The sequence below is a fragment of the Mus musculus genome, chromosome 9 (genome assembly GCF_000001635.26).
Source record: "Mus musculus strain C57BL/6J chromosome 9, GRCm38.p6 C57BL/6J".
In the NCBI taxonomy this organism is placed as follows: domain Eukaryota; kingdom Metazoa; phylum Chordata; class Mammalia; order Rodentia; family Muridae; genus Mus; species Mus musculus.
Window position 1 is genome coordinate 76,205,812 of NC_000075.6, and position 25,896 is coordinate 76,231,707.

Genomic DNA, 25,896 nt, shown 5'->3' on the forward strand with positions numbered 1-25,896 from the left:
ACAATTGGACACAATCCAGAGATCAATGGATCACGAGGATCCCAGCCCCAGCGGATCCCAGCTTCAACGGAAACACTTATATCACAGCTCCTGCATCTATAGCTCAGGGACTATCATGTAAGAGGGCAAGGTGTACAAGAGCCAGAATACCAAGGAGTCGGCTGTGAAACTGTCTCTAGAAATGACCTTTGAAAGCAAAGTATAGATTTTTAGTGTTTCCCCATAGAATGCTTTTTAAAATGCTTCAAACATTTCTGTATCTTACATGATGTTCCATGTAGTAGAATTCCCATAGTTGCTGCTCCATAATATTAAAGCTGATCTTACACATGGTGACTTGGTCACAGTCTAATCTAAGCTATCCTATCAAATTAACTGTTTTGTTTGCTCTTGTGTAATAACTTGCTATTATATTGTACTTTAATTCTAATTTTTTATGAAAAGTTAAAGTTCTCCTAATGCCTATAAAGCATTTTATAAATAATATTGAATAGAAAGTCATTTATAATTATTATTTTATTTTCTGGTTGAAAATTAGCTTGCCTCTACCCTAAATCTTTTTTCAGTTCTTATTTTGAAAAAAAAAATAATTGAATTATTTTATGTGTATATTTTTGGATATTTCTCTCCGCTTTACTTATCAAGTGATTTCTTAAATATTGTAGTTTACTGCAAATGACTCAGATTGATATACTAACATAAATAAATTAGTTCTATTTCATGAAATATTAAGTATATTTTAACACCACATTTAAAGTTGCATTAACAATTATAGACACACATTTTATCATCAAAAATAAGTTTTTGATCTTTTCTTAAAATATTTTATTCTCACCAAATATATAAGCACTGGGTTAGATAATTGTACATTTAAAGTTGCCTTAACCAAAGGACATAGTCGATAAGACAAATCAGCAACCTACAGATTGGGGAAAAATCTTCACTAACCCCACATCCGATAGAGGGCTAATATCCAAAATATATAAAGAACTCAAGAAGCTAACCACCAAAAAAAAACAAAACAAAAAAAAAAAACAAAAAACAAAAAACAAAAAACAAAAAAACAAACAAACAAACAAAAACCCAATAAAAAAAATGGGTATAGAACTAAACCGAGAATTCACAACTGAGGAATCTTGAATGGATGAGAAGCACCTAAAGAAATGTTCAAAGACCTTAATCATCAGAGAAATGCAAATAAAAACGACCCTGAGATTCTACCTTACACTGATCAGAATGGCTAAGATCAAAACTTCAGGTGACAACACATGTTGGCGAGAATGTGGAGAAAGAGGAACACTCCTCCATTGCTGGTGGGATTGCAAACTGGTACAACCACTATGGAAATCAATCTGGAGGTTCCTCAGAAAATTGGAAATAGATCTACCTGAAGACCCAGCTGTACCACTCTTCAGAATATACCCAAAAGATGCCCCACCATGCCAAAGGGGCACATGTTGCACTATGTTCATAGCAGACTTTTTTGTGATAGCCAGAAGCTGGAAACAACCTAGATGTCCATGCCAGAAGAATGGATACAGAAAATGTGGTTTATTTACACAATGGAATACTACTCAGCTATTAAGAACAAGGACATCCTGAGTTTTGCAGGCAAATGGATGGAACTAGAAAATATCATCCTGAGTGTGATAATCCAGACCCAAAAGGACATGTATAAATTACAGGAACAGAAATGGAGAGGATCCTGAGGAAAAGAAGGTCCAGCGACAGGCCCAAAATGGGATCCAGCTCAAATATTTATAGGCAGAGTGAAGAAACATTATGACATGTAATACATTTTCATTCCCCCTTTTAATATCTCACTAAATTTGTAAAATATTCATGAAATGTTTAATTATAATAATCACACTACAAAGAGAATCAAATTTATCATAATGGTAGAATATAAGTTTTTAAAAGTCTTTGGCATAACAAGACTAAGGGAATGTGTATATTATTGGTCTATTACAGAGTTGACTTTTAGCAAATGCTAAAATACTCTCATGGCCTCCTCCTTCCCAACTCTCAATCTCAAAACCTCTCAGCCTCTGCACAGTGTCACTCATCTTCTGCACCCTTCAGGATGCTCAGTGACTGGGCCTCTGGATGCCTCCTCTCAGACAGAAGTCTGCTCTTGCAAGCTGAGGTAGAATTCAGTCTTCATTTTGTCATCTCTCTCTGCCTGCTCACGTCTTACATGTTCTTGCAGCTACTACAATCTCTGCTAGAATCCTGACCCTCTCTTCAAATGTTTACGCTATACAAGTCTTTAAGATATTTTAATTTTTCTATGACACAGTAGGAATAGAAAATAGTATACAAAATACATAATAAATGTACAAATAAGATTTTTTAATAACAAATAATTTTTCTATTTTATCATGGACAATTAACATATTCAAAGCAATACATTATTTGTAAAATTTTAGTCATGTTTTGAGAAGTAGTCATATATTGTAGGATTTGTAGAGAAAAAATAATAACTTGAAATTTTGCATAAAATCTACTCTCAATGTCACTATATAAGGGCTCATTAATAATTAAGAGTATAGTTTTACAACAAAGTTTACTGACAATGAGCCAAGTGAGTATCAAGATTAAGTGGAGATTTTTAAAAGTAAAAATAATTTAGCTCATATGATTCTATAAGATAATATTAAATCTCATTCCTATGTTGGGAAGAAGAAATCATTTGGATGGACTTTTAATACTGGGTTTTTACCTGGAGTAAGGCAGGTGTCTTCCATTGATCTCCATGACTGCTCACAGCCATTTGCATCAATCAAGCATTTCTGTATTAAATGTGCACAATCATTTGTTTGGGAAGAGGATTCATTTTCTGAGCTTAACGTAACAGCTTGAACAACAGAGAGAACAATAACAAGAAAACAACACGTTTGCAATGTTATCCTTTGTGGAAATCAGTGAGGAAGATTCTCAAACAAACAAAAACAAAAAGCAAAAGCCCACCACTGGAACTAGATGGAGCCTTACCATTCCTAGATCTATAACCAAAGAAGTCTAAGTCCACAAAGCACAGAAAAACACATCCTCGCTTGTTGTTATGCTGTTAAGATCCTTAAGTAATTCTGGACAGTGGTAGCGCACATCTTTAACCCTAGCACTTGGAATGAAGAAGCAGGTGGATCTCTGAGTTCGAGGCCAGCCTGGTCTACAGAGTAGGTTCCAGTACAGCCAGGGCTACACAGAGAAATTCTGTCTCGAAACTGTGCCCCCACTCCCAAAGTCAAAAAGCAAAAGATTCTTAACCAAGATTATTATTTGCTTTCTCTGCTCCTCACCTTCCATTTATTCTTTGGCTTACAATATTGTTATTACTATTGTTCTATCAAAACAACCTCTAGAAAGATATCCATTTTAATTTATGTGTATATGCACTTATGCACATGTTTGTGGGTGCTCATGGAGGCCAGAAGAGGGAGTCAGATCCCCTGGACCTGGTGTTAAGGTGACTGCAAGCTGCCCAAAGGACTGTGGGAGCTCAGCTTGCACCCTCACGAAGAACAGCAGGAACCTTTAACCCCTGGGTCATCTCTCCCACCCTTAAATTACTTTCTAAAAAAAGTCTTTAATCACCTTCTTCACATCAAATGCAACCCTTTCAAGACTGTCTCATCTGTCAACCTCTGGTTATTTTGATGATTCCTTTGGTTTGGAGTCTGTCTCTTCCTCTGGAAATGGTCTCTTCCAGGTCTCTTGATGATTAATCACCTTATACACACACACACACACACACACACACACACACACACACACACACAGAGTGAGAGAAAGAGAAACAGAGAGAGACAGAGAAAGACAGACAGAGAGAGACACACAGAGAGAAACAGAGACAGAGAGACAGACAGAGACAGAAAGACAGAGAGATAGACACCTATCTGCCATGTTTAGTGCTCTGTTTAAGATCTATCTTTCTTGTTCTTCCCCTCCCCGCCACCCCCACTTTTCATTGAGAATCTCATTCCTCTCATGGATTGATGTAAAATATCTAGACTAATGATCCTCTAATATATACTTTAAGCCTAGTAATTTCAACACCAAGCCCGATAAAAAGCTACTTCCTCTATCTGCATGCTCTAGACAAGACTCCAGCTGCAGATATACTTAACCTCTACTATATGGTAAACCGCTATACTACATCAGCAGCAACAGCATTAATATAGGCATCCAGACAATTCATGAAAGACTTTTTCATGCATTCTCCACTTCACTCTCCCATACATATTCTTGCAAAGTTTGTGCCTTTATACTTTGAGCCGTAGAACATCTTTTTCGGTCCAGTTGCTTGCCGTCTGGTTTGTTTGACTCAGAGTAGTTCCTTATGTCACCGTATCTATGCCATGCACTTTCAGTACTGCTGTTTCTTTTCTTGGTCTCTTTCATGACTCCGTATAAAATGGCTTTCATACTTCTTATCACATACAACCCAGAAGTGTCACAACTTTCTGCAGTGTTCCATGTCCCTTTGTGGACTACTCTCTGGTCTACAGTTAACACACTCTCTAATTCTTGTCCTCTAGAATAACACTTTCTTCTTTAAGAGGGATCATAATTATTATCAATGTTACAAAGAACTCTTAACTTCCTACTTTCTTTTGTCTACAACCAAAATGGACAAATACGCCTCTTTTGTCTCCCTAGGAGCTTAGATATCCCAAGAGTGTAGAATTTCTCGCCCTGCTGTGTGTATTCATAGGCTCATCTAAGATACTATGTTCTCTAGGTTTACTGACCAGGCTTACAGGTGCCATTCAGGATTGTATTCCCAACATATAAATGCATGTTATGGGTACCAACTAATATACACTGACTTACATTAGACATAGCTCTTAGTAAATATCTACACAAATAACTAATTCGCCATGCAAACATTTACAAGTTATTTTCAGAGTTTTCTAAAAACAATCAAGAAAATAGCATTCCTAATTGAGTGTATTTTACAGTTGAACTAATTTCTATTTTCAAACATGCATAAAGATACTTGCTTGTGCAATTCATAGAAAAGTCTAAGAATCACAATTGAGTCAGGGATATGAATTACAAACTTTGTTTGAGTCAAGTGGTTTTGTTATTTTAAAAGAGGGAGTTAATTATGAATCACCAGGGGCATTGTAGAGTAATAAGGCAGTAAGTAAATCATTGTGTTACCTCTTCCCAAACCCTGTTTTCTAAGAAGAATGCAAGAAAATTGACTGGGCCATATATACTACTTCTTGAGTTTCTATACTGGAAGGCTAGGCCCATGTGTTTAGCTCATTGGTAGTTTTCTCTTTCAACATTTTCTTTCTTTTTTTTTTTTAAAATTATTTTATGTTATCTTTGTTAGAATTTGCCTGCGTGTATGTATGAGTAGCCATGTACAAGCTTGGTGCCTGTAAAGGCCAGAAGGAGGAATTGCATCTTCTGGAACTTGAGTTATGGTTGGTTGTGAGCTACCATGTTGGTGCTGAGAATAAATTTTGGATCCTCTCAAGAGCAACAAGTGCTCTACACCCACTGAACTGTCTCCCCAAATATCCCAGTCATAATTGCCTTGCTGAAGGCTAGTTTGGAAGATGGCATAAACAATTCAAATTTTTTCATATGCTTGTGGACAAACTCATCTCGTCAATAGTCTCCTGCACTTCAAGTTGGTGAGCACATTGCAAGACAGCTAATTTTTTCAGTGAAAGTACAAGGTGGCTTGTATTAATTCAGAGATCCAAAGACTCTAAATTATGATTAATGCTTGATGTATAAGGAAAATGGCATTTATTGGCTATTTTTACTTTATCTTTTGGTGATTTGTTTGTTTTGAATACAGTGTTTCCATTTATAGCATATCCTAGTAATAAACTCATCATTTATTCCAGATTTTTTTACCCCTGGTTTTCAACTCATGATCTCTGTCTCAGATTTTCCAGTGTTGTCATTGCGGTTGTGGTTGTGTGCCATCTTGTGAACACCTCAGAAAGCTCATATCTGGTCACATGTCACCCTTGCCAGCTCCACAGAGTGGTGATCCTGTGTGATCTCTTTCCTAAATCTGCCTTACTTCCTTTCTCCTTCTCTACTTCTTGCTGAAAATTCCACTTGAATTTCATACTGAAATATAATTAATAATGTACTAAAGGAGTCATCTTAATGATTTGGCCCACAAGAATCCAAAAAACAGCTTTCTCTTTCCTTACTCTGCCTTACTTGTTCCTGGCTATGATTTATGGCTCAATATCTGAAATGAGATTTGTCAAAAATTCCACTGTTGTTCAGTGAAAAATAATTTGATATTAAAAGTAGGAAGACAAAGGATATTATAAACTGTATCATCCTCTTAAGGATATATAAAGCTCATTAATAAAGTCATAATTTCCCCCATGGTTTTGGGCAACAGGAATTGGCTTTGTCGTAACATGTAATTATTTGATGCTGAACAAGAGCTCTGTGGTATGCAGAGATTTTCAATTCTAACAATGTTAGGAATAATTTCCTTTTTTTCACGCAACCTGGTTTCTGTGCTAATTTTGAAAAGATGAAAGCAAATAGCCACAGCCTTGTCACTGAGAACCTTGGGGAGGTAGTGATATCGTTTGTGTAATGTGATATATTGCTGCAAAAATGGAAAACTCCTAGATTTATCTTTAAAACAAAACTATAAATACTAGAAACTAATAAAGAAGTAAAGAAACATTATAAGAATGAGAAGAAGCAAAATCTCTCAACACAAGAATTTCCATAGAGACACTGAAAATGTGCAAAGGATCCGTTACTTCCTGGCTAATTTTCTTGGATTTGATTTATGTTGCTTTTCCCTTTAAAAAAATGTAATTTGGAATAACTTACATTATTTCCTGGCTCTTATTTAGCACCATTCATCAACCACTGTAGCTAATAATAGTTCAGAAAATATTCTGGTCTTGTTTAGTAATATCTTGTATGATCACAATTATCCCTCATCCTGAAATTGAGACATAGACTCTAACATAGCCTAAAGAAAATATTAACCTTCATCAATCATATATCTGCCAAGAATATTTTTGTGGGTTCTCTGTTAAGTGAAAATGACTTGGACCAACCTTTTATAACAACTCAACACAAGAGAGCTAAGCCCACATTTTACCTGTGGGCCATGAATGTTACTCAAGAGGCAGAACGCAGCATCTTTGGTCTACTCATTGGATCCTGATTGTTAAGGTTGAAAACTAGATGGGTCAGTTTGTATAGCTCTAGTTTTTATAATCTGCTTTTGAGGCTAAACAGATAGTCAAAACTTTGTCATCCATTAACTTGCAAGTATATACAGGACAATTCTATTTTCAAGATAGTCTTGCACATGTAGGCACTGCATAGATCTTAATAAATAGGTAAGTCATTTAGGTTGCTTTGCAGTACCAGGAACAACGTGATGAGCAATGAAATGCTCATGTTTTATTTTCTATCAAGTAAGAAAAAGTGACTGCAGGTAAGTATACATTTCTCAAAAGCACTAAATAATAATGAAGTACAAGTTAGTAACATAGTTGGCATTTCTTATTACATACCCCCATAAGCTTACTCTAGATGATAACAGCATTCAGTTTATAAAGAGTTAATATTGCAACAAATTCAGGGCTAGCAGCACAGTTGACTTACCCAGGAAAATGAACACTAGCATGTTGGACAACTCAAGATGGTCTCCCTGGGAGAAAGGCGGATGAACTGACACCAACCAACATCCCAACTGAAGTTTCTGTGTAAAGGTTTTGCTTCCTAAGAGCCAGCCAATTAGAGTCAGCTTCTGGTGTCAGCTGTTCCTCACCAGTTTGTTTTGAGCTGTGAACTTTCCTAATTGTATTCAAATTCAATTGTTCTCCTCAGCTTGCGAACCCAGGATATTATCCTTTCAGGAGAGTCTGCAAACCAAATAACAGGGGGAAATAATGTATTCTCCGCACATCCACTAGAACACTAAGCTTTGCCTCTGAATGTAACAGTCTTCCAAGAAATTTGACCATGAGGTCCCCTATTCATGAAAAGTTCTCATTAAGTCAATTGCTTATAATGTAAGCAATATAAGGATACAGAAAAGGAACAAAGGCAACCAAGGGAAATGATTGCAAATCCAAGTTACATCCAAATGAGAATACTGATTATGTCTTATGTTTACAGATGCTTCAAACCCCAAGAAGATTTAAAACGGTGCCACTTCTGTGACATGTCCCCATTTCTTCAAAACTTAGGGTGAAAAATGACTCCTTTCAAGGAAGCATAACTTCTTCACAAGAAGTTAACTATACACCATCTCTTCCTTGCTCTGTCTTGGATGCTGTAATTCCTCACTTAAGTCTACAACTTCCTTGAAGTGTGATGAGACAGTTACCCTGATTCCCTTGTAAATATGTGTCTAGTAAATAAAGTATTATGTTGGCAAGAACTTAAAATAAAAATGGGCAAATGAAAGAGAAGCATCTGCTCCCACAGCCACATAATTTACTGTTTTTATTACGTTGTTAATGTTCATTTTACATAAGAAGAGAAATTAGATTTTGTTTTTAGAATGCATGGTTTCCTAAAACCCAATGAACTGAAACTATAACATTATAAATTATCTCTGTAGATGACTTAATATCAGACATTACTTCTCTGAAAATGGATTGATTATATCATGGTTATAAATCATATTATGCTTGAATGTCTATTTTATGTAGCAGAAGTCTGCTATGAAAACATTAAACCCAGAGTTTTATTTAACAGGAGAAATATAGAAACATAAAAATTAATCTCCTGTCTTTCGGGGGGTAAGAACTAAATCAGAGTGGACAAACCCCAATGAAATACAAGTATAGCAGTGACTTTCATGAGAAGCCTCCAGAATCAGGATAAGTAAATCACTGCAATGTTTTGCGAGAGGCAATTGCAAAATTGTGCTGAGTTCCAAGGGGGAATAAGCCTAGACTCCACCTCCTGATGGAGAGGTACCAGCACAACGTTGCAAACACAGTGTGTGAAATGAGATACATCTCAGTGAGGCAATAATTGGAAGATAAAACCTGGCATCCCTTTTAAGCACCAACAGATCTCCTCATCAACCCACGCTGGCTCATTCTGTTATGTGATGAGTCTTCAGTATAAAGCCTACTATAATTTCCATCATGTTCCTGCTGGTTTCATTACCTTCCCTCCCACTCGGACCCTGTGTTATTCAATTGTTCACATTTTCCCCTTCTGGTGCCCATTGTGATCCTCAAATACAGTAAATATATCAATCTCTAAGTTTAATTATCTTTCCTTCGCATCTAAGTAATTGAGAAGACAGCATTTCTCAATTTACTGGCCATATTAGTCAGGGTTTTCTAGAGTATTAAAACTTATAGAATCTTTCTGTCTCTGTGTGTCTCTCTTTGTCTCTCTGTGTAGCTCTGTGTCTCTGTCTCTGTCTGTCTGTTTGTCTATCTGTGAATGGGAATATATTAACTTATTTACAGGCTATGATCCAGCTAATCCAACAACGGTTTCCATGGAAGGTTCAAGAACCCAGTAGTTGTTTAGTCCAGGAGGCTGGATATATCACCTGCTCTTCAATATACACTGGAATTCCAAAGAAGCCGACTTCAGCGCCCGTGAAGGAATAGATTTGCCAGTGAGAGCAAGAGCAAGCAGACAAAGAGCAATAGCTTCCTTCTTCCATGTCCTTATATAAATGTACAGCAGAAGGTATGGATCAGATTAGAGGTGACCCTTCCTACCTCAAAAGATCTGAATTAAAGATATCTTCCCACATCAAAGATGCGGATTAGAAGTGGACATTCCTACTTCAAACTAAGTAAAAGCCCTTCACAGGTGTGCCCCTTCTGCTTTGGATTTTAGTTAATTCCAGATGTAGTCAAGTTGACAAGAAAGAATAGCCATCATACCGGTGATTTTTGTAATCACATTGTTTTAATTTTTGCCTTGACCAGGACTTTTGACACCAGTATCACTTTCTCATCTGTACTCTCTGAAACAGCTCCTGCAAACATTCACATGCCATTGAAATCTGTCTTAGTGCAACTCTCCCCACTTGCCAAACATCTAGCTCCCTGTTACAGAAATTTTTCAGCTTTCTGACAATGTCCCCAGTCTTTAATTTCTAAAATAAATGTTCAGTTATTTCATCATGGAAATAAGAACACAAATCTTCATATTTTTCTTGTTTGCATGCATAGCTGCTTTTCATCTATTGATTTTTAAAGTACTCCATTTCTCTCTGTGACTCTTCATGTATCTTCCACTATCTCACTCCCTCACCATCTCTCTATCTGTCATGCTCTGCCTGCCTCTCTAGGCTACTCTCTGTCTTCATTACCTCCCCCTCTTCCTTCCCACTCAGATATATATTCTTGCTCAGAGTTTTAAGACACTTGTTGCCAATCTTGATAATCTGAGTTCAATCCCAAGGGTCTGTTAGGTAGAATAAGAAAACCAAGTGTAAGAAGTTGTATCCTCCAGAGTCACCCTTCTCCTTCAGCTTCTTTCAGCCTTCCCTAATTCTACAACAGGGGTCAGCTGCTTTTGTCCGTTGGTTGGGTGCAAATATCTGCATCGGACTCTTTCAGATGCTTGTTGGGTCTTTCAGAGGGCAGTCATGATAGGCCCCTTTTTGTGAGGCCTTGGGACCTTCCCTTGAGTTGGATTCCACTTTGGGCCTGTCGCTGGACCTTCTTTTCCTCAGGCTCCTCTCCATTTCCATCCCTGTAATTATGGGTCAGAGATGTGACTGTGGGATGAGAACCCCATCCCTTACTTGATGTCTTCCTGCTGGATATGGGGCTCTATAAGTTCCCTCTCCTACTTGGAATTTCATCTAAGGTCTTTTCCTATGAGTCCTGGGATTCTCTGACCTCCAAGGTCTCTGGTGCATTCTGGGGGTCCCTTCCCCAATGTCCTATTTCCTGAGATTGCCTGTTTACATTTTTTTTTGTTGGCCCTCATGGCTTCAGTCCTTTTCCCTCACCCAATACCAGATCAGGTTCCCCTCTATCCCCCTCTGCCCCACCCCCGACCCCATCCACATTCCCTCCCAAGTCCCTCCATCCCCCCATCCCCACATGTGATTGCTTTCTTCTCTTTCCCAAGTGGGACACTTGTTAAGGCTGCAGAGTTGGCTTAATGTTTAAAGGCACTGGCTGCTCTCAGGGAGGATGGGGATTTTACTCCCAGCAATGTAGGGCAGTTACTATAGTTCCAGGGGATCCGATGCCCTCTACTGACCTCACATGTGGTGTCAACATACATTTAGGCAACACACACACACACACACACACACACACACACACACACACACACACACAATACTTTTTGTAGAACCCTATCTGATGTCTATCTAAACTACAATGTTTAGGTTTCAAATCCACAGGTGACAGGGTTGCTGATGCCTGCTCCAGGATGCAAATCCTCCTTGCCAGTCCGTTGGCTGTTTGACTTTTATTTCATAGCATGAGTTTCACATTTCCTTTTGCCTGTCCATCAGTTTTCACGTGTCCGATGCCATTTCCTGCCAGAGCCTGTTTTCTTTTTAAATGATGTGCAACTCCTGGCAAGAGAATACCCTCTTCTCATTGTGAATGTGTTACTTCAGCCCAGACCAGCTTTCCTTCCATCTGCTTGTAAACTCACAGAAGTGTTTTTATCCAGAACAAGACATTTGTTTATTTTTTCATTTAACTTTATTTCCAAACTTAAAATATTCTTTGCATTGGGTGGATATGGATAAGAATCAAATCCTCTTGATCATAAACATTTTCAAATATTGTCTAGCTAAATAGGAAACACTGTAATTTTTTTGGTACTATCTATTCTAATTTTAGTTTGATGTCCTGATAAAACACTCTGGCCAATGCAATTTGGAGAGAACGGGGAATTTGGCTCACATTTCCAGGTTATAATTCATTGTAAAGAGGAATCAGGGCAAACTCAAGGCTAGAAATGGAAGCATAAGGAGGAATGCCAATTGCTGGCTCACTCTCTGGCTTGCTTTCAGACTCATGGTCAGCTAGCTTTCCTATACAATCCAGGACCACCTGCCTGGGGATTATACTTCCCAAAGCTGGTGAGGTCCTTCTGCACCAATTAAGCCAATTGAAACAATGCATCACAGATATGTCCAAGGAGTAACCTCCTAGACAACCACTCCAAGATGTTTTTAAAGTAACTCTAGGCTATGTGAAGTTCTCAGCAGTGAGTGCAACCAAGGGTTTCTGGAGAGATGGTTCAATGGTTAAGAGGACTTGATGCTTTCCCAGAGGGAACATGTTTGGTTTCAGCACCCACATTAGGGGTCTTACAACCACCTGTAACTCCAGATCAAGGGGACCCGATGCCATCTTCTCACCTCTGTTGGCATTCTCACCCAGGTGCCATGCACACATAGACATACACAGTATGTAAAAAATAGAAATAAGTCTTTCAAAATAATGCTGAGTGGGACATTAGCTTCATCTTACCTTGTCCCTAACACTTAAAATAATTAAATGAAATAACGTGCTGAGCAGAGATCTCTTACCTTCTTAGTTAATAAGGGACCAATATTAAAAGGCTATGTTTGAGAGGCAGTGAGCTGGCACATAAATCATTTGAATATAACCTGGTCCCTCTCTGCAAGTAACTACATCTTAATAGGAACGAAAAATGCCAAGTTCTACCTTGACTTGAGAAGAAAACTAGTACTGTAATGTACTTAAGGGTCACCAAAGCGCCCAATGAATTAGTAACATTAAAAGGACAATTATACTTACTTCAAATATATTTACCTTTTAACCTTAAGAAAATTGTAACTGTATTAGTTTTTTGTAGCTTTATTTTCCTGATAGCCGCAACTTAAGGGAGCTGTAACAGACATAACTTAAGGGGGAAGGGGCTTATGGGGCATAACGTTCAAGATTATGGTCTATTATGATAGAGGAAGTCAAGATGATGGGAGCTTGAAGTAGCTGGAAATACCCACAGGAATGGAGATCAATGGATTTGTGTTCTTCTTCAGCCCATTCTGTCCACAAATATAGTTTAGGAGCATAGTCATGAAACTGTATCATCCACAGTGGATAGATCTTTCAGTAGCAGTTAGCAAAGTTAAAGCAGTTTCCTAGAGACCTTTTACTCAGATTATTCTAGTTGGCAATTAACAGCAACCATCACAATGACTGAGATATACATCAAGATATCAAGAAAACATCAAGAGAACTAAATAAACATAAAATGTCAAAACAGTTTCTGGAAAAAAGTTCTAAATAAAAGTTATCTGTATGCTGTCATGTACTGGATTATTAGAGCATACCTGGGGGTCCCAAGATACATAAACAAAGGTGACTCACACTTCAGCTGATGTCTGGACAAAAATAACCTATCTCATCCTCAGAGAAATTTGGACATGACAGCTCTTACTTACACAGGGCATCATCTTTGAGATGAAAACTCTAGATATGCATTTGTTATTTCTCCATATCTTAAAGTTAAAGTCTTGTATCTGTGATATAGTTTTAGTAACTCTAAAAAATTTACTTCCTGAAACTATATGCATATAAGTACATTTGTATTTTCCCCTCAGTTTTGCTTAACACTCATATCTCTGAATTTTCTAGTACTTTTAAATTCCTGGTTTTCTAAATGACTTTATTTATTTATTGTTTATTCAAACTGTCATTATAGTGCCAAATGCAATCATAAAAGATAACATAGCATGAAGTGGAGGAAATGAAGAAATAGAGGTAATAAGGAAAGCTATTAAAAGAAAGTAAAAAGCTGAGTGGAGATGATTACACACACTACTGGCCATGACATTTTGTTTATTTACAAAGGTGGGATGGAGCAGGCTACAGATTGATTTGTTATCCTTCTAACCCTAGGAATGCTTCTCTAGAGTGCTATTGTGATGTATAAATACACAAACACACATAAACACACCATACACACACTTCCTCTGCAATAGAAGACAGACCTACCCATGGTTAATATTAGGATGAATTCAAAGTACTGAAGGGTAATAAAAATATTGCTAACACCTATAGAAAACTTTGCTAAAATACCATTTTCTGTGATAGGTCTTGAGATGACAAAGGGTAGAAATTAGTTCTTTGCATTTTTTGTATCTATGGTTAGCTTCTAAAAGCCTATCTGGAAGTCTGTTGCTAATGAAGCCCCAGGTGACACCATCTGATAGTGGTGGCAAGTTTAATTTTGACATATATTTTTTAACATAAACTATTTTGAGTTGAAAATTCATAGCAGGAAGAACCTCTATGAATCTGGATATGAAGCTAGACTGTGCCCATATTATCAGAGAGGAGCAAAACCATATAATTTAGGTCATGTGATGGTGAGAGTATGTTGAAATGTCCTGAACATTAAGAAACCAAACAACAAAAGGGCTAGAAAGGCATCCTTCCAACCCTAGTTAGATATGGGAAGATGGAAGCCCAGCTTTTCTCCTTAAGACCAATTTGCAAATGCTCTAAAATGAATGAATGAATTGTTGGCCCCTTGAGGCACACATAGGTACAAATTGAGAGGGAGAGGAGAGGAAGGGGAAAAATCCACACAGCCAACAGAAGCCAAGAAAAAGCTGGTATGACTATTAAAATATTTGATAGAAAAGATATCAAACACAAAATTATCAAGGAAATATGAAGACCACTACATATTTTAAAAAATAAACAAATGCAAATACTTATGCACTGAATATCAGGGATCCTAATTTTTTTCATAAGACAAACATCAGCTAAATCTTGCTATATAATTATAGTAGTGGCCAGAGACTGCTACACTTCATATTTATTGTTAGATAGGTCTTCTAAACTCAAAAACTAAAAGTGAAATTTTATAACTCAACTGGACTTAATAGATATTTATAGCATATTTCATACAACATGCAGGGAATATACATTATTCATAATGGTTCATAAAACCCTCCATAAAACTAATTATAGGCTTCCAAGCAAGTGTTTAAAAGTACAAAAGAATCAAATGTAGAACTCAACATTAGAGAGCCCGCAGTGTGAGGGTTAATGCTGCCCACTTGAGATTTATAAGCTCCCCTCCCTGCTGTCTGTGAGGATGTTTTCTCTTTATGTTGCTGCACATCAACACAGTAGTGAGTAAAACAGTGAATACACACACAAGCAATACAAGTGACTGGAAGCAAAGCAATATACTTTAGAAAGAACACTTGTGGGCCACTGAAGAACCAGTGAGGACATTCTTTTTTTTTTTTAAATATTTTTTTATTACCTAATTTCCCTCAATTACATTTCCAATGCTATCCCAAAATTCCCCCATACCCTCCCTCCACTCCCCTACCCATCCATTCCCACTTTTTGGCCCTGGCGTTCCCCTGTACTGGGGCATATAAAGTTTTCTAAAAAACCATAAAAGCAGAGAAAATAATGGTATGACTTTTTCAGGTGTCTGAGATGTGGCTTAGGCAGGATTAAGAGGAAAGTTGTCATCTGTAAGTACTGCCATTAAAAAGTCAGAAAGAGAAGAAACAAATATTTGAATGATGTGCCACAAGATCCCAGAAACAATAACAAGCCTACTACAAATAAAACAGACAGCAAGAACTATTAAAGATTGGGGGAAGTGGAAACCAAAGGAACAATGCACAGAATCTGTCCAGGAGTTAATTATTTGAAGAGATAAGTGAATTTGACAAAGCCCGATGCATACTAATCATGAGATAAGATAAGGGACCAAAATAGAAAAGATTAGAAATTAAGAAAATTGCTCTAACGGGCTCTAGTAAAATACCAAGTTTTATTAGAGAAGAAATAGCCTGCAAACTTACTTATATCCCTTTAAAAAAGGAAAAGCAGTAGGAAATGGATAAATCTCTAAACACATTTGCCCTCCTGAAATTAAATCAAGAAGATGTAAACAGCTCATATAGGCCCACCACAGGCAATGGGACAGATAATTAAATATCTAACCTAAAGGGAATGGTAAGACCCGACGGAGTCGCTGCTTACCTTCAGAAAAGAAGAAAAGCAATGCTTCTCAAACCTGTTCACTAGGAGTCAGCCTTCTCCAGGGATGGGCTGCCTGAAGCAATCCCAAGTGCTCAGCCCAAACACATAGACATGTGAGCAACACTGAATGAACTCAGCACTTATTTACAAACATGTACACGTGACAATAATCACTAAAGAAGAAGAGGTCTTGAATTTAAAGATTGTAAAGAAAGAGAATGATAGAAATTCAGTACTCACACATGAGGTTCACCAAAGAATGAATTAAAAGGATGAAATGTGTACAAAATAAAAGAACTGTTTCACAAAATAGAAAGAGAAGGGGCCCTCTTAAACTAACAGTTCAAAGTCAGTGTTATTATCAAACCAAGGAGTGATAAGGGCACAAAAAAAAAAAGACAATACTTATAATCCAACTTACCTGATGAATATCGATGAAGAGCTTCAGAATAAAATACTTGGAAATTGATCTCAAGAACACATTATAATTGCCCTTCACCAACATGTTGGGTTTATCCTAGAGATGAAAGGTTGGTTCAACATATATCAATGGGACAGTATAGTACAGCATATAATTAGAATTAAGTGCAGAAATCACATAACATCTCTATGAATACAGGAAGAACTTTGAGGAAAAAGTCAACATGGCTTTAGGACAAAAGTTCTAAAGAAATTAGATGTTGTAGAAATGCACTGTAGGTGTCAAAAGTATATTGAGAAAAGACAGTTTCTTCAACAAATGCTGCTGTGACAATGGATGTTTATGTGGAAATATAAATGTAAAGGTTACATATTACTTATGACAGAACCACAACCAATATTATATTAAATGGGGAATATTGAGTATTCTTTTGCAACATGGAAGAAGATGTGTGTCTCCACACTCTCCACTCTTATTTCATAAAGTGTCCCAAATCTTACCTAGATAATAAAAAACGTGTATGTGTGTTTTACATATATATATATATATATATATATATATATATATATATATATCACATATACTATCTATCTATCTATCTATCTATCTATCTATCTATCTATCTATCTGGATATAAAGAGAAAAGGAAATTTAAAATGATCCTGGCAGATGACATGATCATTTCCTTAAAAGAATCCAAGATGCCACCACATCTCTAATATCTAATAACCACTTACATCTAAGTAGGATACAAAATAATTAAATAGTAATCAGTAACTTTTCTACAAATCAATAAAACATTTTTCAGCAATGGGATAAAGATGAGAAGCTCATTAAAAATAAACAATAACAACAGACAAGCAAACCAAACCAAATCAGACAATCAAAACAATGTATCTGCTTATCAAGGACAATGGCATGTATGTGGTTCCTAGAACTTAAGTAAATAAGTACAGAAATAAATTAAATCCATATACAAATAAATAAACAAACATAAAAGTAAAACATCCAAGAATAAACCTTGTAGTAAAAATTTTAGTTTTTTTCAGAAACAGAAATATTATAAGAATCTCTTTTCTTTATAATTCCAGATGTGGGATATGGGCTGCCTCAGATTATCTACAGTAGCTGATAATGATTTGCTTAGTACTCTTACAGAGGTGTGATAGCTGCAGATAGTTTCTCTCTCTCTCTCTCTCTCTCTCTCTCTCTCTCTCTCTCTCTCTCTCTGAGAGAGATTTGGAATTCTGTGCAATCTTCAGAGGGTATATAAATGTTAGAGCCTGAGAGAGTGGATTGTGGTAGGTTGTTTGTGGGTTGTGGTTGATTACTGTTGGTTGCTGCTTGTCAAATAGTTGTGCACAAAGAGATGAGACAAAATTAGATATCCTGATGGTGAAGATCAAATTTGCCACAAAGAACTTGGTGCCTCTAATTAGCAGAAAGTAGTCTGATGATATCTGATTTTATCCTGGGATATTCTCTCTCTCTCTCTCTCTCTCTCTCTCTCTCTCTCTCTCTCTCTCTCTCTCTCTCTCTCTCTCCCTCCTTCTTCTTCTTCTTTTTTCCTAGTGTTAGGGGATTGAATGTGTGGAAAAAGAGGGGTGGAGCACTTGAAAGAAAAAGGAACTCACAAACCGGCTACAAAACCTAGCAATGGAGGATGACTAAAGTGAACTTTTTAAATAATTAAATAAAATACTTGAATAGGGGTAGGTGGATCTTCTCTGGTGGCCCCAGGGAGTTTAGAGGTCTGATGGGATGGGGAGTTGGGGGGAACATCCTTATGGAGATGGGGGCTGGGGGACAGGGGACAGGTAGGAGGTATGGGATATGGAACAGTTGGAGGGTGAACCAGGAGGGAAATAACATCTGGAGTTTAAAACAAACAAACAAACAAGTAAATAAACAATTTTTAAAAAGTATTTGAATAGGACACTAGATGCCTGAAGCACATTTGATGATGCCAAAAGATAGGCAGACTGTTGGGAAAATTTCTATAATATAGAAAGTATTTGACTGATTCAACATAATCTCCAGTGACATTCTTCCTAGAATTATAAAGAAATCCTCAAGTTCATATAGATGAAATGCTTTCAGACAGACAAAGCAATGTTAGAGCTATCTTATGTATTGATCTCAAGTTATACTATAGTCATGGTTGAAGACCAGGTGCTGGCACAAAAACAGACCTTCAGACCAATGGAGAAGAACAGGGGGCATACACATGAATCAGTACAACTAAGACTACTTGGTTTTTAGCAAAGGTGTCAAAAGGATACTGAAAAAAAGACAACTTCTTTAACAAGTGCTGCTGTGACAATGGGTATTCATATGGAAATTACTTCCATATATCTCATCCTGATCAAAATTTCATAATGGATAAAACAGCTTAGCCCAAGTTCTCAAACTCTCAAGTTTCTAGAACAAAAGAAGGCAAACATTTCATGCTATTAGCATGAACAATGATTTCTTCTTCTTCTTCTTCTTCTTCTTCTTCTTCTTCTTCTTCTTCTTCTTCTTCTTCTTCTTCTTCTTCTTCTTCTTCTTCCTCCTCCTCTTCCTCTTCCTCTTCCTCTTCCTCTTCCTCTTCCTCTTCTTCTTCTTCTTCTTCTCCCCCAGTTTTTTGAGACAGGGTTTCTCTGTGTAGCCCTGGCTGTCCTGGAACTCACTCTGTAGACCAGGCTAGCCAAACAATGACTTCTTAAGACAGATAAATAGTACAATATGGAATTTAAAAATCTATACAGCAAAGGAAACAAACAACCACCAAAGCAAGAGGTAGAATGTGAGAAACATTGTCTCAAATCTACATTTGACTGGGGCTTGATGTACATGTGTATATAAAGATGATGTCATCATTTACATACATATGGATATGCACACATATGTCTCATCAAAAACTGAACACTAGCAAAACACATCCTCTAGTTCTCAAAAGAAAAAAAAAAACACAAATGACCAATAGATATTTGAAAACGTGTTTATATCATTAGCCAGGAGGGAAATGCAGATGAAAACTTCTTTGATATCTTATCTTACCCAATTAGAATTTCCACCACCAAGAAAACAAACAGCAAATCTTAGCAGGGATATAGGAAAGCAGTAACTTTCTCTCTCTTCTGATATGAATGTATCTGGTACCACCTTAATATCAAATATCTAAAAATAGAATGAACAGAAGACACTGATATGCCTTTCCTGGACGTATGCACAGAGGTCTATTGGTCCTATCATGGACATTCTAGCAGTTCCAAGTTTATTTCTTGGTGATAAACTGTGAAGTGTCTCTTCCTCTTCCTTTCTCTATTTTTTTCTTGAGCTTAGGTTCATTTGCTTTGTAGTGTGCTACTTGCTCACTTCAGGAGACAAGGAGAACCTCATGGAGTTGGATGATACCTGGCTGGTGAGTAGATGGCAGCACAAAGGTTAATTTGGAGGAAAGTGGAATAGGTTGAACAAGCAGAATCAGATGATGAGGACAGGACCAGAGAATGCCTCAACAAGTTCTCCTCTGTTACACTCCTGGTGCACAGCCATTGGCTGGATTGGAAGGTAGAGCACTGTGGATTACTCCCTCAACATTCTCATTTCTGAGAACCTCCTCTTTGAACTTCAATGCAAAATGGCTCTTTTCCTCAAGGAAAGCCAAATAATATTCGATTATACCTCTGTTTTTAAATTTTTTATTTGTTTACGTTTCAAATGTTTTCCCCTTTTCTGGTTTCTCCTCCGGAACACCCCTATTCCATCATCCCTCCCCCTTCTTCTATGATGGTGTTCCACCTTAGGAGTCAAATGCTTACCCCTGTAAATAGAATAAAATGTTCTGACTAAGAATTGGTTTTAAGAATCATTTAAATCATTTACACTATAGTTTGAAGTCCTTGATAACCATCTGGCTCAAAAAAAAATAGTCAACTAAAGGTATCGTTTAAAAGTTTAATATTTTAGAGAAAGCTAACTCATGCATTTTCAGACTATAATAATCATTTGTAAACTAAGGGGGTTATTATTCTAAGTCACAAGCAGAGGAAAATTCTGACTCAGACAAAAGCTTTGATTTTTACTTCTATAAATGTGTGGTTTTGTATAACTTTTATGAAATATCTCTGTGTTTAATATTAACTTTTATTATAGTACCTCCTCTTAGAAATAATATTAAAAATCTTTTATATCATAATTATCCCTGGTTATATAAACTTATTGGAAAAATATTTTGGTCATCAAGTACTGCACCAGGGTTAATTCAATCCTTAACTGCAAAGATTTGACAATAATTATGAGCAAATATCCAATTTATGTATTGAACAACAACATCATTTTTCACATAGGACAGCAGGACAATGTGGATGTGATTATGAACTTCTCAGTGACATTTTACTTAAAAATTACATAATTCAACCTTCACACTGGGAGACATATAATCACATTTTTTATACAAAAAAAAAAGATTTTCATGAAGACACAGTACAATCAAGCATAAGGATATAATTATTTTAAATAAATAATTATTGAGCAACTGTCATGCTGATACATACATAGATACAATAATAAAAACATATTCATGAAAAAAACTAGATTTTCTAACTCCAAAGTCTATAAAGAAAATCTAAAAGAATAGAAATACGTGGCAAGGTAGGGGAGTCTTTTGTCCCCCTTTTCAATAGCAGAAGAGTGTAGAAAAGCATTCCCTTTGAACTTTGAGAACTAACAGTGATTTTCATGTTTATGTTGTTTTCTTCTGTGCATAAAGTAATAGAAAGGATTATAAATGAATACTTTCCTACTTATATAATGACCTTAAAATACCATTGTTTTGCTTCAAGCAATGTGGAAACTATTTGAAAATAATCTAATGGAATTTATGCTTTGGCCTGTGGTTTGAAGGAGAAGAGTAAGCTGTTGAAAGTTAAGTCCCACTGAAGGGTTTCTAATTGTAAGGACTAGCCATGTTTCTTGAAATGCAGTTAATTCCTGTTATGACTCACAGCTAATGCAAACCTGATATTATTACATTGTATCAAAGTGCTAATAGCCCTCATTTCAGTTATTATTAGTAACAACTCTAGACACATTCAGATTGTCACTTAAAAGCATAGTTAATTATTCTTCCTGAATTAATGTATACCCGAGTGAAACTAGGTATTACTGTGCCTGACACTTTTACACTGAACTTATCAATAGTTTATAACTACTTAATTATTCCACATTGTGGAAAATGTAGAACTCATTTTTTTCACCTCTCTCTCACACACTTGGGTTAATATTTAACCCTAAAGGAATAAACTCAAAATATCAAGGTTTTCATGATATTATAAAAATTCGTAAATCATTCATCTCAAATATATTTGGTAAAATTATTACACTGTCTTATTAGCAACAAAACTAATGACGTTGACATCTCACATCGAAGGCTTGAAATACAAAGGAAATAAAGGTAGGTCAATGTCCAATGTTCAGCATTGCTCAGTTCTAAAGCAAAACTTTCCTATGAAGTCTTCTCATTTGCATCGTTAGCACACAATGAAGTAAGTAGTTAAGCACCCCAACACCATTGCTAGGTTTGGGGGCCTCCTATCTTTTAACCGTTTGTCCTATGAAGGTCACCACATTAATTCAAATCTCTCAGGATTCCCGGGCCCTAATGCTGAGAAGTATATACACGGTTCATGATTCCATCCCCCGCATCATTTATGCATGTGTCTTATTCATCAGTTTTCTTCCAGGCAACAATTATTCTTGAACATGAATGGCTTCCACAAAACGGAAACTTTAGTAAATGAAAACTCAAGTCATCCGGGTCATGTATAAAGCGCATACGTGCCTTAAAGTCCATCTTCTTTAACATCATACTAAGAACACAGTGGCAATTGTTTTGTAAACTGTTATCTCTTTGAGCAGACATGGGTGAGATTCCATAAGGATGCTCGGGCCTCTTCTCTCAGACCTCCAGCCAGGTGGACAGGAGTGAAGATGGTACTCCCTGCTGTAGATACCTGTGCAGTAAAAGACTTTATTTCACATGGGCTAATACGTTGAGGCCAGGAGACACCATTTAGAGCAGTGGTTCTCAATGCTAAAAGTGCTTTGTAATCATCCATAGGATTTGTAAGCCCCTACATTCCTGGGTACCAAACCCACAAGATTCAGGCTCAGTAAGTTTTGGATATGTGTTTAATATTAACTTTTGCTAAATGTGGGTGTGCACTGAGAATCACTAATTTAGAACACAGAAATTCTGACTTCTGATGGGCCATACCGACACCATCTCTCTTTTCCTCTCTTCTCTCTGGAGCCCTCATCCTTTCCTCTCCCCATGTCTCTCTCCATCTCTCTCCACCTTTCCCCTCTTAAAGTCTCTATTCTTATTTATATAACATGTACTATCATCTTGAGACCTAATACTATCTCACAGCTTACAGTTAACGAACTCAATTATATTGGAGAAAAATCGTTATATCATGCTTACTGAGCTGCAAGGCTATTAAGGCTTATTACCAAAAAGATTTGAAGATAACTTCAAATCTGAAAGTGCTAACTGTCATCACAATCAGAAAATTACAGCTCTTCCTTGCATGTAGTGTATGGTAGACAACGCTCTCAAAAGGGAGAAAGGAGACATTGAAAGTGATTGTGTTCATAGATATAGAACATCATGATATTCAGCCATATAATTTTCATAAACCTCATAGAAGAGGGTAGTCCTGGCTTAGAATACTAAAAGGCACATGGTAACAAAATCCTAAACCCTTGAAAAGAAAGCATGGATAATTTGAATGTGTTACTTTTCACTGAGAAGAAAGAGTTGGGGAAAAGACAAAATGACAATGTAAGTATGTTCAACTAAAATCTCTCCCAAATATTAAATATATCCTGTTTCTTTATAATCAGAGTGCCTACATACTACCACTACACTATGAGATGAGGAACAACTTGATATGTACACTTTCAAATTCTTAATTTAGAAGTGGATACTTATATCATCAGAATTTTGCAGAGAAAGAATTTGAAATAATCATTCCAATCTCATAATTTAAATATATACAAAATATACTCTAGAGTTTCCATTTGTGTATGAGTTAGTATCAAGCCTTCCACTTTTCCAGCTTCCTGTCTTTTAGCCTCAGGCATGCTAAAATTAGTAACACAGAGAGTGTGATGTAATTCAATGGGGGTGGGGTGGGGGTTGTAACAGTCCTGCCAGAGTTGTGGTGGGGACCACTGTCTTTGGTTGTGTGACTCCTGTGCCATGCCTGGGAATCTTCAGCCTTCCTCTCTCACTAGACGACAGTAAGCCTTGGTTTCATTTATTTGATGTTGTTCATTTTAACTGATGAGATTTGGACCCCAGTCTAGTGCAAGCTGCTAGGAAAATGCTGAGCCTCTTAGCCCTATCCCAGACCTAGAGTACAGCCCTTCTCGAACCCTGTCTGCAGCCTCTTTGACTCACTTCCTATTACCTAGTATACAGTCACATTCTTAATCCAGCAAGGCTGACTAACTCATTGTCCTTAATTAGAAGAATAATCTGATTTTTATCTCTTAATTTAAATCTTAAATCCTTCCCCAGAGATGAAAATGAGTGTGTATTAGCAGTTGCTGCAACTTTTTTTTTACTTTAATACAGTCATTTTGATTTTGTATTATACACACACACACACATACACAAACTTTATATATTGTAAGGTTATATACCTGAGAACATTTAGTAAATGGTAAACAAAATCAGTGGCAAATTTAGCTTAATTGTATATATTTTATGTGATTTGGAAAGATATACTTTGAATATACACAAATTATATGCTTTTCCATTAATTAGTATTCTCCCAGGTAGCACATTGTAATGATAGTTTTTATGATTTTTTTTTAAAAAAATTAAGTCAATTAATTTTGCTTGTTGTTAACTAGGAGTTAATAATTGTTACTTCCCTTATTAATGATTAATTTTTGGTGAGTTTTAGCAATCAATTTAAATTGTTAAATTAAAATAATTAGGGTTATAGAAAGAATTAGAAATGTTCAAGCCCTTAACGGCCACAACTTCAGTTCACAGAATTAAGAAAAACTAGCTTGAAATAAATTCAGCTTAATTTAAACTTATAATATGTTCGAGTAAATGGTTCAGGAAATATCTCAAATTTGCTTTTTATTTCCAAAGAGTGATCTATTAAAAACAAAAATGGATTGACAAGTAATTTTAGGTTTAGATCAACTGGATACTAAAACTGTTCACAGAGTTTGTATAAAAGAATAGTTTGAGTCGGGTATCCTCATCATAGCAATAAATATTCTACCAGTTTTGAAGCGGTCCTGCCCCGTTGGCTGCTGGGAGTGTGCTTATGCTGGTGAGCACCACGTGCTCTGAGAGTTTTGATACATTGTCAAAGTTGCTGATCTGTGTGGTCAGGGACTTCCTGCTCTCTGTGCTCGTGCGTCCCCTGGCGAGGCGGTCTCCTTGGCGATGATGAACCCCAAGACAACAAGAAAAGGCAGCTTTAAATTCCTCTCGAAATTTTCCTGTCAGACCGGAAAGAATGAAAGGAAAGTGAATTATGCATAAACAGCTCAACACCTAATGCACAGGGTACAAATGAGGCGTTCCCTTGAGCCAAGCTAACAGTGAGGTGGAGCATTTTGCATCAGTAAAGGAAATAGAAAAAGGAAATTAAACGATGAAGTATTTTCATATGTAATACTTGGCATTTGTTTTCCTTCTTTAAAGTCAACCCCCACTGTGTTTCTCAAGTTAGTGTTTAACCCTGTAATAATATCAAATAGCTCTTAGGAAAAGTTTGCCTAGACTTTCAGTTGCTTCAAAAGCAATTTATTACATATAAAGTATACATTATTATTCTAAGGATGTTGGTGTCTAAAAGAGTTCAACAAAACAAGAAAAAAATACATGAAATATTTATGAAAAAAATCGGTCTCATAATCCAAGTGTGGCAAAATAAGAAAATAAAGAAACTGGAAAAAATCTGAGGAGGTAGTTATCTTTAAACTATTAATGAGATTGTAGGCCGTTAAGACAATGCAATGATCACCTCCATTAGAGCGCCAAGGGCATGCTAGGAAACTGTTCTTCGTTCTCTTTGTGCCTAGGTCACTCTGCACTAGGCTCCTGGGGTGACTGTTCACAGGCCTAGAATGGCAGGCACACACCACAGGCTTGTCAGTGCCCTCACTAGCTCCTCTTAACCTCATACCAGTACTCTGCCTTGCTCTGTGCCTTCTATTTCTTGTCTCCCCATTTCTTTCTGGGTCTCAGCTACTCAGTGAAAGGTCAGAGCACAAGTCAGTATGCAATGATTATTTCAAAGTGACAAAATCCCTTTCCAGGAAGAAAATTGGTTGTGCTTTTCTTTTACCTATTATAACTTTTTAATACACGATATTATAAAAATTATATTTCTAGGCTGCCATGAGATATTTTAGGAAATGTATGTAATTTTCAAGGCTTGAAAGGAATTAAATGGATGTAAATGTTTGTTATGCATT

General features: G+C 36.6%; 2 protein-coding genes across 4 annotated transcripts in view; both read right to left on the reverse strand.

Annotated features, from left to right (window-relative positions):
• Gfral (GDNF family receptor alpha like) overlaps positions 1-7,846 on the reverse strand; it is a 49,556-nt gene extending 41,710 nt beyond the window's left edge. For both annotated transcript variants that reach the window (NR_153419.1, NM_205844.3), the window contains exons 1-2: positions 7,630-7,846; positions 2,723-2,857 (exon numbers count right to left, since the gene is read on the reverse strand). Coding sequence is in view for 1 of the 2 variants with exons in the window: in NM_205844.3 (NP_995316.2) it covers positions 2,723-2,857; positions 7,630-7,651 (157 nt within the window). In the remaining variant the exon portion in view is untranslated. The remainder of the gene's footprint in view (positions 1-2,722; positions 2,858-7,629) is intronic.
• A 12,222-nt stretch (positions 7,847-20,068) lies between these two features.
• Positions 20,069-25,896, reverse strand: part of Hcrtr2 (hypocretin (orexin) receptor 2) — a 97,744-nt gene continuing 91,916 nt past the window's right edge. The window contains exons 7-8 of one of the 2 annotated variants that reach the window (NM_198962.4): positions 24,693-24,915; positions 20,069-22,394 (exon numbers count right to left, since the gene is read on the reverse strand). In NM_198962.4, coding sequence (NP_945200.1) covers positions 22,340-22,394; positions 24,693-24,915 — 278 coding nt within the window. In that variant the 3' untranslated portion in view covers positions 20,069-22,339. Of the gene's footprint in view, positions 22,395-24,527; positions 24,916-25,896 lie in introns of those variants that run through there. The other variant, NM_001364551.1, reaches the window with a different exon arrangement.